The sequence below is a fragment of the Nyctibius grandis genome, chromosome 1, assembly GCF_013368605.1.
Source record: "Nyctibius grandis isolate bNycGra1 chromosome 1, bNycGra1.pri, whole genome shotgun sequence".
Lineage (NCBI taxonomy): Eukaryota > Metazoa > Chordata > Aves > Nyctibiiformes > Nyctibiidae > Nyctibius > Nyctibius grandis.
In genome coordinates, this window is record NC_090658.1 from 70,665,691 (window position 1) to 70,680,392 (window position 14,702).

Genomic DNA, 14,702 nt, shown 5'->3' on the forward strand with positions numbered 1-14,702 from the left:
ACCAATTTTCATTTATTGGTGTCTCTTACTTAGTTTTACAACAAACAGAAGCTTATCCATCAAGATAAGAATACAAGAGGATTCCACACATTGGGAGCTCAAGCAGCATTAAGATGTTTCCATCCAAATTTTCAGATGTTAAGTGCTAACAGCATTATTTCTGGTACTTACTGCTCAGATCAAATTCTCCTGACTGAGGACAAGGCATCCCTTCTGCGTGCGACAGTTTCTAGTAAACACCAATTAACAACCCAGCTTGAATATAACCTGGTGGCCTTAACACCGATCCCCTGGGATTTGAGATCATTTGTTCTTATTCCAAAACAAGTGATCTGAAACCAGCTACCTTTCAGTCATTCATCCACCTCATTCTTTCCACACAGTTTCAGCAACTGATGCTAATATACCAACTGTCTGAAGCTTCCCAACCAGCCACTGCCAACTACAGCCAGTTTACACTCATATGTAAGTTATTCCAAATCCCTTGTTATTCTACGCAGGCAATTACAACCAAATAAACTTCTTCCTATGCTGCTTTAATTTTATTTGACATCTTGATTTTGGAAGAAACAAATTATTTCCCTTTTCACCCCTCCTTACATCTACTCTAATTTTTGCTATCTGAAGCCAACCAGACACACAAAGGCTAAAGCAAAGTCTCAAGAACTTGGGAAAATTCAGACCCTGTTCCTCTTACTGTTGTATGTAGCACCTTAACACAACATTGAGTAGTTCAGTTTGTAAATCACTTGGATTACTTAGAATATAACATAATTCACTATACAAATAGGGCTGACGAAATCAAGCCCCGAGATCAGGCCTGATTACAGTAGCTAATTACCAGCAAGACCTTATATGTATTTTCTTATTTTTTTAAATGTACTCTACCTTTTTATGACAAGCATCTTAATTAAGTCCTCAACTGTAGCCTACTGTCAAATAACTGTACCAGGTAGTAGAAAAGACAAAACCAGGACTCATTAGCAGAAGGAAGTTTCAATTTTCAACTCAATATATATGGAAAATTCCACTTCAGATTAAGCCTATTTAGCAAATGACCTAACTATTAGAAACTATTATGCAAAGGGGATTCAGTAAGAGCCCCACCTTTTTATTAGATTTGAATTCTCCATAAATTTTCACTGCATTACAAGCAACTTTCAACTTTGAAATAGAGTAATTCCTGCTGATATCATGGGAACTGCCTCTGCTGATTCTGTGCCAGTCAGGGCAAATCTTACCACATTATGGGTGATGAAAATTGCTATGCTCTCTCTCTTATATTTACTAACATTTGTTCTTGGCCAGCTACCCAGAACACTCAGAGGCCTGGTAACTGCACGCATGCCATGCTGCCCCCTGCCCGAGTGACAGCAGGGAGGACAAGTCAAAAAGGCATCAGTCTGCTGCCTCTGGACTCTGGGGAGATACTCTGGCAACTCCTGTTCAACACACAATATACTTTCTCATTAAATGGGCACATACCATTTTTCCCTCTCAGGACTCTTGTCACAGTGTTTAGGAATCCTGCATGTTTTGGACACCAATCAGAGCTACAGTAAGAGGAAGTTTTGTTAGTCTCACCTCCCACTCGCTTGCTGCAGAAATTGAGCACTGTACAGTGAATGAGAAAGGATGGCTTTATGATTAGAGAGCAGAATGAGAATCTAGTTAACGGGATTTTATTTTGCTGATAAAACTAACTCTGTGATGTAGGACAAGTCACCTAAACTAAACTTTTCTTTATGATGCATTTTTAAACACAGACCAATTCCTCGTGTACACTGACCGTTTATGATTTCAAGCAAAATCAGTGCAATCTGGGAATACTCTGCACAGCTGGTAGAAAGACTCATTATATCATGCTGGAATAAATACATGGACTTTAAAATTGAGAGGATTGTGCTCGACCCTAATTTGCACCACTGTTACACTGCCTGCTTTCAGAAGATCCCCTTTTTTCCTGTTTCAGTGTCTTCAGTGGCAAAACACAAACAATCATCTTCATACAGCTTAACAACTGCTGACAGGAATCCTGGTTTCCTAGTCTCACAGGAGTCCACCTAACAAGCCTGTCCCAGAGATGTGCATCCTGCCCTAGAGCCAATAAACTGGTGCTTCCAGGCTATCACAATTCCAGTGCTGGGTTCCTGCAACTTGCCTCTTGTTTGTGTAAGTGTTTTAGAGCCCGTGACATGTGGGGAAAAAAAAAACAAAGCACTGAGAAAGAAAGAGGGGAAAAAAATTGCAGCTTAGCAAGCCAACACCTTCCAACAAAAACAGGCTTCCCACAGAAAGTGTCTCTGAACTAAGCAGTCAAGCTGCAGAAGTAGGTCAACTAGGTTATCCCAAGAAGGGGAGAGCATCCTGGGCACTGGGTATAGCAGTCAGGGTGCCTATGCAACCATTGCACTGTGCCAGACAGACACATCCTAGGGAGTCTAAAAGAAGATTACTGCATCAACAACAGCAGAAAGGGTAAGAAGACAAAGTCAAGCAGCTGATTGCCACATAAGCCAAGAGATGAGGCAAAAATAAGGAGAAAGGAGCCTCTTTTGTTTTAAGACAAGAAAACAAGGGCTATATCTGCCCTTGTCTTACAGATTTGGAGATTGAATTGTACAAATATATTCCAGAATTACAGAGCCATCGAAGAACACCACAAGTGCTAAGAGAAAAGGAAAATACAAGGTTACACATGAGAAACCTATTGGCAGTGGGATCTGTTCAGCCATTTAGCAGTGCCTCGAGAGAAACAATCAATACCTCATCTCATTAGGTTATTTGTAACAGTGCCACCACAGTGCTAGCAGGCATGCTGTACGGAACAGCCTTGGCTGGGGAGAGGGGTGCTGGAGGATCCCTTTCTACAGGGTGCAGGAGCCGCAACCCCTTCTGCTCAGCGCGGCAATGCCACCCCCTGGCTGCAGGCATTAATGGCACTGGGCGGACACTGGGCGAGGAGCTCCTCGCTCCATTGCTGCGCTGCCATCTTCTTTGAAGAATAAGACGTCTTTTAATCACTCTCTTTTCTACAAAGCGTGGCAGGGACCACCACCACCTCCCGTTCTCTGCAGCCTTCAGAAACTGTGTGACAGTCTTTCCACCGGAGAAGATGGATTTACTGAGTCAAGAAAATCCTTCTGACAGACTACCAGCCCTTGCATAAATCTATTAAAAGGAATGATATTCAAAGTGAAAGAGTAAGGATGTCACTGTCAGCGTTGACGAATTCATAAAGGGAAACACATTCACAAGCTTCTAATGAAGGGGCGTGGTGTGCAAGGAACAAGTTATAGTGAGATGTGATGTTCCTTCCCCGTTTCTCTTAGAATGATAAATAAAGGAGGATTTATGGTCCTGTAAAATATGAAAGGGAGATTATTCAGAGGACAGGGGTCTTCATTCTGCTAGACTGACAGACACAACCCTTCTAGGCTCAAAGCAGCTTATGACAAGACCTCCATCAAGCCACAAAATAAAGTATGTATGGATCACCATATCAACACATAGATGAGAATCTGCAACAATGTTGCTACATCTAATGCATTTTTCTTTTGACTAGGAAAACAAAGCATTTTGGCAAAGTGCAGAAAGCATTTAGAAAAAGTGTTAGTAATTCCTGTATCAGATTTTCTTCAAGTTCTAAACATTAATTTATATTTGGGTATTCGGAAAAAAACAACCACCAAACAAAACCCCCCAAGCCCTTGTGCAGACACACTCAGAAAGATGGTTAACCATAACTAAGAGAGAGAGATACTATTTTAGTCAGAGCACCTCAGAAACATCAATAAAGGGACAACTCAGAGGGGAAAAAATTATGTAGAAGAAAAAAAGAATAGCTGAGGTATATGCATCCATAATGTTAAATAACGAAGACAGATGTATATACATGGATAAACCCTCTCAGCTAGTTTCATATGAAAGCATATCAACAATTAAAAAATAAAGTTTTTACAGATTTGGCAGTACCTTCCCACCACCGCAGCTAACGCATTTTCCAGCAGCGAACTGCTGAATGCACACCTTCTGGCAGAACTCAGCTCAGTGAGATGGATGGTTCTGTCCTCTGCCACATGCAGGTGAAGGCTAACTATTTAAACAGGTCCAGTTCATACAGGCTGCTACGGGTGTAGGCAGAGCTCTTGGAAACTGCTCGGGATGTTAGCGAAGTCAGCAGCTTTCAGGAGAGCAGCAGTAACAAACGGCTAAGCAGGTAACCACTGCCACTATAGCTGCAGTGGATGAAGGCAGTGTAACACATGCAGACTAACACTATGGCAAATAACGATTCCACTGAAATGACTTCATTTTGAGAGCTGCATAGGGAACATGGAGCTATTGCACTTGTTTCACAATCAACTATTTTCCATGTCTCTTCAAACTTTCACTTCCACAATTTTGATGCTTCAGTTGGGTAAAAGTCTTTACTTAGGAACAACAGAAAGCAGGAGTTTAAATAACAAAGGGGTTTCTCTCTCTACACATTTTGTCAGCAGGGTCTGTGCCCAGCTCAACAGCAGCATTAAGTTATTGTATTTCTCAACAGAAATTCTGTATTTCTGCAGAACCCAGAGGCTTTCCACACCTGCATGAGGGCGAGTAGCATTTCAAGTCACCTCTGCAACAATGACAGTCCACACAAAACATGGGAACGCTTATGAAACAAATATTAGTATAACCTGAGTTTGTGTTGACTGTTGGATGACAAGCCAAAGACGACCTGGAGAGCTTTACGTTCTCCTTCAGCAGCCCTGCAGCACTCTCCAGGGATAGAGAGGGATGCCATCATCCCCCTTCCCCACCTCTCCAATACAAGTGCCAACTGTTGCAGGTTGGTTTGTTTGTTTGTTTTTTCACAAAACTACTGAAACTCTAGCAAAACAAAATTCAGCTACCTGAAAAAAAAAATCCCCAAATTCCTGTAGGTACAAACCAACAATAAATCACCGCTTTCAGTAGAAGGACTTCACTAGGAATGCAACGGGAGTTTATATTTTGGTGTGTTTGTTTTTTTTTTTTTTAAGCTAGCATACTAACAAAAACAGAAAGAGTTCACAGGTTCACTCATTAACAACTCTCCCATTTTCCTTCTACAGATTTTACTCCAAGAACAGTGTGCTCAGAACTTCAAACAAAGAGAAGCAAGTTTTCTTCTAGTTCCAAGATTATTGACCTCATCAGATTTAAATCTGCCAAAAATTACGGACTGATCAATAAATCATTGTAAACTCCTGAGCTTGCCAGGAAACGTTACTCCAGGATTCGTCTTCTATTTGGTAAGGCTTGTGTTGCCTCATAAAAGACAATCTCCAGGTGTGGGCTAGTCTGCATGTGCCAGTCAACACATAACATTTTTACTGTGGATTCATCTCCTTTTCTGAGGACTCCTTCTTAGGACCCAGCCATTCATGCACACTGTGTGAGCAGGAAAGAACTGCCTCTAGGATATCTACAACTTTCTGTTGCCGGCCTTCCCTTTAAAAAAGAGAAAATTTGGAAGGAGAAGGATTTCATAAATCATATCTAAAATTACTTGAGTATCTAATAAATTACAATCCAGAACTGCAAACAGATGTGTATATGACTCATCTCACATATATTTATGCACAAACTGATTTTTTTCTGAATTACTTGCAAGAATGCATCTAAAAAAGATATTTATGATTAACTGAGGGACTGACACAGTTGGGGAAGAGAAGGGAACAAGCTTTCCAGCACACAAGCCCTTTGACATCTTGTTTAAAAATATATAGTTAGTTTACTTACTTGTTCACACTTCAACAAACAAAATGAATATGAATTAAGACTGAAGTCTTAAACAGTATACATCAATTTACGAAACAAATAACCCCACCAAAAAAACCCTGAACCCCAATGACATAAAACACTGAAGACAAATCTTAAAAAAAACTTAAATAAAACACAATAATAAACCTAATTGTTGCCTATAACAACACTGAGTTTTAGAACTGAGAAACAAGAAATACATATTTTTTTAAGAACTGCAAGGTTAAAGTTAGAAGCAGATGATACTCAGAACTACATAGTTTTGTTTGTTTTTAAGGGAAGGCTATCTAAAGCCAATTATCCTTTTAAGGAAGGCCTACAGAATATGAGAAAAGTGCATTAATAAGCTAGCAAAACAAACATATTTCAAAATACTATAGCATTAACATAACTCACCAGTACTATAGTATCTTTTAAGTTCTGTGCGTCTGATGTCTTTCAGTTGATTGTATTTTTTCTTTTTCTTCTCTTTGTCTGGAGCAGTTTCCTTTTCCCCAGCAAATTTACAGTTGTCTTCAGAAGAACTGATTTGCTCCAAAATAACTTTACTTTCATCATCTTTCTCAGAAGGTGTTTTGGAAATGGGAGATCCAGGGGAATTGGCAGAGACGGTCTCAGTGTTTTGTTTGGCTTGCCTTTTCTTTTTCAAACTATGCATAAAGAAAAAAAAAAACAAAACATTAAGATGTAACCAACCTGTACAGCCAAGTTAACTTACTTGATAAATTCATTTTTTTTAAAATGGATTTACTATCAGAATTCCTTAAAACTCAGTAAAAAACACAAACTTTCATCAGTAACTGGGTAACTAAGATTATCCTACAGCATACTCTTCAACCATCATATCATTATCTCAAGAATATCTTCTCAAGAATAACAAAAAGGTAATAAAGTTTTTACTGCTGTTTACGGAGGAGGAGGAACAGGGGAAAAAGAAATAACATCAAAAAGTTGTTTTGTTTTTAAACCACCACACATCTAAATGTAGAAACAAGATACTGAATCATGTTTTCAAGACAAAACTTAGGATAATATAAAATCTCAGATTATAATGCAACAGATAACATAATTTCACAGTCAACTGCTCCTGCTTTATAAAGCTACTTGTTTTGATATAAACTTGTTATTTATTTCCATTTTGTCCAAGGTTATCTCCCAACGGCTACCCATGCTACTCCACGTGTTCTTGCACAACCCACACCACCTGGTACTCCAAGTGTCACCCAGCAGCTCCTTCTGCAACGTGACCGATGTGGCTGCAAACTGCTTGTGCAGGAACATTTCCCAGCTGCTACAGCTCTTCTGAGAGATATCTTAAGGAGCTGCCTATAAATCTTCCAACTTATCACTATAGCAACGAGAGTAAAGCACAGCTCAAGTGAGAAAGACGCCCCAGGAATCCTAACATGGAACTTTCTGCTAAATCACCACCTTTAGCACTGACTGCGCTTAGTGAGAGCAAATGCTGACTTTATGGGCTGAGGGTCAGCATCACTGAAATAGTCCTCGGTTAAGAATCACTGACACATACCACACAAAATGAAAAACTAATCTATCTAACGATCTTTCTCTCTAGTACATTAACTTCTTAGCTACAAGGCACCTAAGGGAGGGACTACTACCTTAATCTTGTTGATGCTAAAAACTTCGTTACGTGCATAGGAAGAATTATGCATAGAAAATACAGACAATCAATGGTTCACCACAAATGGGAAAGATCGCATGATCTCACAAGCAGTAGTTTACATAAGGAAAAACTAAACATACTAAGTTATTAATATAATGCAGGAATTTCAGAGATTCTTCCTTCCACCTTTTATATTTATATGCTATCAATGTATTTTTTTTTCCTTGCTACAACATAAAAATAAATACACAGAGCATTTGAGAATTACAGTAAGACATTTCAGGTTACTTTTTTTTTTTTTTAAATAAAACATTAAAACCAGTTCCCAAGTCTGGAATACCCAGCTTGAGACCTCTGAGAAGGGTCAGTTTCTCAGGCCACGTGAACAACACTTTTCAGTGAAACATTTCAAAAGGTTGTCTTGCAAAAGCTGTGTCTATCACACACTTACATATACATATTTCTTAAATGTTTCCCAAAATACGATAGCAGGAGATTCACATCCTGCAGCCAACTTGATGAGGATTCTGTGGTTCCCCATTCAAGCAAACCCACTGATCTGTAAGACAACTAGTAGTAGTTGATGCTCTGCACAGCAAAAGACATTTCATGTGTGTGAAACTTTACAGATCAGGTCCTGACTACATAAGAAAACAATCTCCAGGGATTTACAAAAGAGAAAAGTGAAGACATCGATAACAAATTTGTTGTTTTGTTTAGTCTAATGAAAATTTGTGTATGCAAAGGAAGCTTATTTTTGACTAATAAGCCACAGTCCTGATCAAAGGCTGCTGTCGCAACCACAAAACATTACAGTCACGTTGCATACACAATGTCTATATTTAGCCCTGGTAGAAATCTTTGCAAAGCAGCCCTCTACACTGAAATGGCACATCCTTACCATGGTTGTACTTTGTTCCAGACTTGTAAATGAGACACATCCCTGACTTTTTACTCTAGTGACTCAATGACCCTCCTGTACATGTGCATATCACAGGGTACCCAAATCATCTGCTTCAGTGGACAAGAACTGGCAAGCACCCACTGGCAGCCCCATTTCTACTCACGTGGCATCAGAGAGTTCCATCCTCAGATTCATAGTCTATTTATTTTGATCACAAACTATGTTAAGTAAGCTTTCTGTAGTATAAATGTAGTATCTCAAAACAATAAAAAAGTCGCTGCTGGAAAAATAGAACCCTTTTTTGGAGGGGAAAAAAAAAAAGAAGAGAAAAACCTCTCTAAAGGTCAACAGTCCTCGTGACAATATTAACAGCTTCCGTCAGTACTTTCCTTAAAACGTACTCATTTGAACTAGAGTTTTCAAAGTTGCCCCAGGCAACTTGAAGAATAAAGAGCTAAAACAGAACTGGTCCATTAGTGACAGAAAAGAGGAAAGCAGAAATGACTGTCTGAACTAACTGCAACATAACTGACTGATGCTTCTCGCCATAGTGTTTAATCTTGCCTGATTCCCACGTACCACAGCCCACCGAGAGCCCATCACACAACCTACAGCATCCCCCACACACAGCTGCTGCTGTGGATGGGCAACACCACAGGCACTTTTCAGGTAAGAGTGATCAAGAATCTGTGTGCTCCGGAATTTCTATTCCATCCTCATGGCAGGCATCAGATTTTCAGATAGTGCCAAGTCTACCCCTCCTGCCCATTGCTCTGTTTCAAGGCAATGACCATCCAACTCTCAAAGTAGCAATCCTGGCACTAGAAAAAACACCAGATGTGGACGGAGTATCCATGACGTTCATCACAGGACTCGGAGTTACTGCAACTCTGCCTAGGGTTATGACCTCTGCTTGGAAGGTGCTGCTTTTAGAGGTCTAAAGCCTGGCCAAAATTACGCAAAATCCTCCACTCACTCTTGAAAAATCTCAACTATAAAATCCCAAGGAACCAAAACAAGCCTTCAGCAGCATTTAAAACCATAACAGCAGCTTCAAATTTACTATGCTTTTTGACATTTTCATGTGCATCCTCTTAGTATAGCAAATACAAAGTCCTGTATATACACAAAGCAATTCATTATTAACACGCGCTGGTACAGTACAGCAGAGACTGGGCTGTGAAGAGCACAGCTGGAGGGTTTACTGTATCTTAAACAAAATTCTATCCCCTTGAGGCACCCCTTTCAGCCTCCACCTGCCCTTCTCTCACACTGACCTGCACGTCCCAGCAAGGCAGACTGGGCACCCGCACAAGCTGCCAGCCCCTCTCCTGCTCAGATTTCAAATCCATCAGGTCCTGAAGAAGTTGGAGGCTGAAGGTCTCACCTGCTCTTCTCCCAGCTCTAAGCTATTTCCCACCCTTCATGGCAAGAGCTGCCATGGAAGATGGATTGAAGAACAACATTTGTCAAATTATTTCATTTTTTCTAACTACTTTGGAAGATTTTGAGTGGTTTTGTTCAATTTAAAGGGGATTTCTCTGAATAAAACCAACATTCAGTCTTGTCATAATGGTTATGAGACCAAAAGGAATCTGAAGGCCAAACAAATAAATAAATAAAACCCCTCAGTTTGACCAATGTCAGGTTTTGCAATTAGATCAGCCTTTCAGACAAAACAATATTTATCTTTTCCAGTGAATGGATAAGGTGTTACTGCAGAAGATGTTTTTCAGTACCAGAGTCAATGGATATGTTGTATTTCACTAGGAAAGTTGCTGGGGAAAGGGGGAGAGAGAGAGAGAGAGAGAGAAAGGGAGGGCAGAAGAAACAAACAGCTTATCTGCAAAAACACTTTGCTTTCTGAGGAAAGAGCCTTACACATCTGTAATTTCATTTAGATGCCAGATAATGTTTTTCAAGCTAATTGGTTCTGACAGGCAAAACATTTCTTCTGAAATTATACAGAGGCATCCTTTTACAGCTCCTCAAAATGCTTTCTGAGCAACAACTGATAAGCCATTCTCTAAGTCTGTCCAAATACAGAGTTCTCCCGTAAAAGTTTTCAGCCTGTTACTGTGCCGAATGGGTGGCATGGGGGCTTTTCCACCGAGTCCCACGAGAATCAGAGGAACTAGATCTTAACAGGCACTGTGAGCTGGCTGAAGAGATCTTCCTGTTCCCTCTTTAGGGTAGATGCCCAGAACTTTCTGCAACACAACGACCATTCTCATACCATTTAATAAAGACTAACGATCTGAAATGGGCATAATTTCAGAGTAGGCAGGTAAAAACACAAGGTCAGCAGTGCTCACTTAAATTAACTTACAACAGATTGCTTAATAGCTTGGGCACTGACTTACAGGAAAAGAGCTAGGAAAGATTTCAAGAAATGGTCTACTTCATCTTCCAGACCCAAGTCTATTTGACCGCCTACAAAAGGCAAATAAACCTGCATTTTTAGAATAAACCAGCCTGAATTTCCCACAACACTAACAAGGTAGGTGGTTAGAGCAAAAAGAAAACTATCAGAGAAAGAAGGGATGATGTTATCTGTACAACTTCTGCTAGAAGACTACAAGCAACCAGTAAAGTTATGCAACTCTGACACTGAGACAATAAAGAAATTGAAATCTGACAATTTTTTCTAGAAATTCTATTTAGTTTTGTTAACACTTATTCAACAGAGATGCCTCACAAACAATTGAACAGGCCCTCATTTGATATATAATAATCACAGACAAAGAGCACTAGGTCCACATCATAGGATGTTCTAAAAAACTCCCAGGATAAGGCAGCGTGATTTTTATGATGTATTAGATTAATAAAAATCATACATCATGGACAACTCTCACTTTAGAAATAAAAGCATCTAACAAAGTGGCCCTGCAAAAAATATAAAAAGGAAAGAGGAAGAGAGAAGAAATCTTCATTTTATCTTGAAACTGACACAGTTTTCCTTTTGGGAAATTTTCCACAATATGCATCCTCTAAAACGTGCCTTGGTATCTGGCGTGCAATCAGCTTAACATCCTGCACAGCACAAACAGATCATGTTCTACAAATGCTGCTTTTTTAATCCATCTATGCAATAAGATTAACAGAACTTGTAAAAAACTTTAAAACACTTTAAGCATCTTAATCTCTTTTGTTCTCATGGAGATTCCTGTGACTTTGTATACAAAATTATATACGCCCCAATTATTTCATTCAGAATTAACCATTTTCATCTTAATTTAAATCTCTGCACTCAATATGTCCTAATTTCTTTGTACCCTACATGCCATCCAAAACAGCTAAATAAATCAAATTTATGACATCAAAAAAACCTACATACAGAAACCTTACAGTAAAAATCCCCATTAGGCACCCACTGGTCCGATCCTAGTCAGCTATTCTGTTCCAGCCCACACAGATCATTCACCTCCCCTTCACCCAGCTCAGTACCAACATGACTCGGCCAGCTTCGGGCACGGCTGTACTCTCAGCCCATCTGATGTAACCTGACGAATAAGCAATCTCAAGGCAAAATAAATCATTGCTGTTTGCAAAGCCAAGGGAAGTCAGACTGCCTGCCAGACCGTAACGCTTCACTCCTGACTTCCTCAGTGCAGCTACTTTCACTTCACAACAGAAATGAACACAAAACCTTCCAAACTCAGTGAGAAATCTTCCTGTAACTAAACAGTATCCACCCCGCAAGAAAGCACGCTCCATGAAACACCAGCCATTGCACGCTGGCATGCAACCTGTTTTGGAAATGAGCAAGCCACAAGGCTACATGTTTACTATTAGACTATTTAGGCAAAAATAAGGGATGGAACACATTTTTAATGAAAGATTTAAACAATTAACTGAAAAAAAAAGTAACCCTGAAATAGTTATCAAGGACAAGAGCGTGGTTGCAGCATGGTGGCTGCAGACACTGAAAAGTGTCCGTACTCTGGTCATTACAAATGACAAACAGCAACTACAGAACGCTCTGATATTAGTAGCACAGGTCAAAGCTGGAAATTTCCACTTTTATTGGAACTCCTGTTATTAATTTACAGTGAATGCCAGCACCGGGTGTCACGCATGGTCAGTCACCAGCAAAGCTCAAGAAAGTTGGCATGCTCCAAAGAGTAAAGTGCTGTACTGATAATCAGGGTATGTCCGTTTTCCTCCTGATACTTGGAACTAGATGATCTTTAAGGTCCATTCCAACCCAAACCATTCTATGATTAGCTTACAAAAACAAGTCACTCTACCTCTGTTTCACCATCTGTAATAGGGAGCGAAGGATTTCTAGTAAAGCTGTTCTGGAATTTTAAAGACATTGTACTTTCTGACAGAAAAGAGTTCTTAGATTAAACGAAAATATGTTAATTTTCCCCCCAGTCTTCTCACTCATATCGGGGAATTTTAAATATCCCACTTAAGCTCTCTTATGTTTATTTTGGGGGGGGGGGATCACCATTTCCCCAGGTAAAACTCAAAAGAGTTTTGAGCTGTCAGAAAGTTTTTATTTTCTTAAATTTAAGAATACAATTTTCCCATGAAGTTTAATAAACTTTCTATTTTCAAAAGCAAAAAGTATCCCCATCTTTTCTGTTTACATAGCGAAAGAGCTTATAATGTATTCTGCACTCCATTACCATGACAACAATTTAATAAAAGCTTTTCCATAGGGAAAGGATTTTGGAAAGCTGTTTTGTTTGATTTAGACATGTATTTAATTCCTTCTTTTATAACCTCAGTTACTGCAGGCTCTCAAAGAACAGCTTTAGGCAGAAGGCAAAATGAAGAAATCCCTCCCTTTGGATGACTCCTTTTAACTTTGCCTGAAGTTCCTTTAACAGGCTTGTTCAATTAAACCCACACCACAAATCTATCTTGGCACTAATACCAACTGGACTCTTACCACACTCCCATCCTGCTCCTGCTCTTCTCCTCTGCTAACAATGCCAGATACTCTCTCGTACTGTGGTGTTCATTAATCATCCCAAACCACTCCTACACGTGCAAGGAATTCTTCCCGAAGTGGCTAAGCAAGACACTGTTCCTGCACCGAAGCCCTGTCCAGGGAGGGACGGCCTTGCCCCATCACCTCCAGCCAGTGCTGGGCTCCAGCTTCTCTCCCATGCTCAGTGCCAGCTCCCCGAGCCACCACTCCCCTTGACATCAGCTGGCTGAAACTGTAAGAAAAAAGGAACGGCAGTTACACGGCAAAGGAGGATGTTACAGGGAAGCTGTGCAGATTCTGTACAGGACAGTCACACCATATTAAAACTATTAAGATTATTTGACGAGGACAATAAGCACATGGTAGTCAGGTCGGCTGAAACACATCTCAAGTTCTTCCCAAAACTTTGATAAAACTGCTCCCTCCCTGCCTCAATTGAACACTCTTCAAGAAACTCAGCTTCCGTGAAACAAAGAGGAAGGCCCTTTTAAATTAGTAATTGATTAAGATAGGGCAACAAAGTGCAAGAATTGAGAACAACCCAAAAGAAGACAGATGACAACAGGGTACATGGAGAGCTGTGGAGGATGTCTATTGCTCCACGCAGTCACCACTGCACACCCACTTCCTCAGATCAGGTAAGTACCAAACTGTCCTGATAATACAGAGCCAGTTTTAATGTTGATTAAACTGACTAAAAACAGTCAGAAAGAAATTTAGCGCTCAGTGACTCAAATGGCAATAAACATTTACAATGAAGCAATAAAACAGTAGATGAAAATCTACAGTCAATTAAAGCAAAATCCACAGGAAACGTGCCATACCTTGTGCAGTGATAACACAGCTCAACCCACCTGTAGGAAAAAATCTCAGGGAATGGTATTTTAGGATTTCTTATATGAGAAGTACCAAGGTCACCACATTAAATTCTTTCAAGAAATACTTTCAGATAAGGTGAAAAGCAGCTAAAAACAAATAGCTTAGGCATGCTGTGTTTGCCAAAGATGTAAACAAATACAAAAAGCAACTATGAAAATTCATCATGGGCCTATGAAGAGCTATGGAGAACACAGTCACAGCGATACAGCCTTTTTTTTTTTTTCTTTTTAATTGCTCAGCCGGTACCTACACCACAAACTGCTAGAAGCCTGTACATCTGTGGGCACACTCATGAAGGATCCCTGCAAGCACTCACTCACTTCTTTTTTTTGTTCTTAAGCATCCCTGACCGGCCCCTGTCAGAGATAAAGCATGTTGAGTGTAGCAGTAATAGGGCAAAAAGCATAGCAAATCCCTAGGATTCAGGAGGAGCAAGGTACTATTCGAGGAACAGCTTGTAGCTCAAAGAAGCATTTTAAGCCACTTTTGTCAGCAAAAGAAGGTGCCTCTCTCTCTGCTCACCATTGATCCTGTCCCCAGGAGTTGTCGCCACT

General features: G+C 40.0%; 1 protein-coding gene across 7 annotated transcripts in view; it reads right to left on the reverse strand.

Annotated features, from left to right (window-relative positions):
• NCOA7 (nuclear receptor coactivator 7) overlaps positions 1–14,702 on the reverse strand; it is a 99,697-nt gene that overhangs the window by 44,812 nt on the left and 40,183 nt on the right. For 5 of the 7 annotated variants that reach the window (XM_068406876.1, XM_068406891.1, XM_068406919.1 and 2 more), the window contains one exon: positions 6,190–6,443. In XM_068406876.1, the coding sequence (XP_068262977.1) occupies positions 6,190–6,443 (254 nt within the window). Of the gene's footprint in view, positions 1–3,975; positions 4,001–6,189; positions 6,444–13,227; positions 13,256–14,702 lie in introns of those variants that run through there. The other 2 variants (XM_068406899.1, XM_068406914.1) reach the window with 2 other exon arrangements.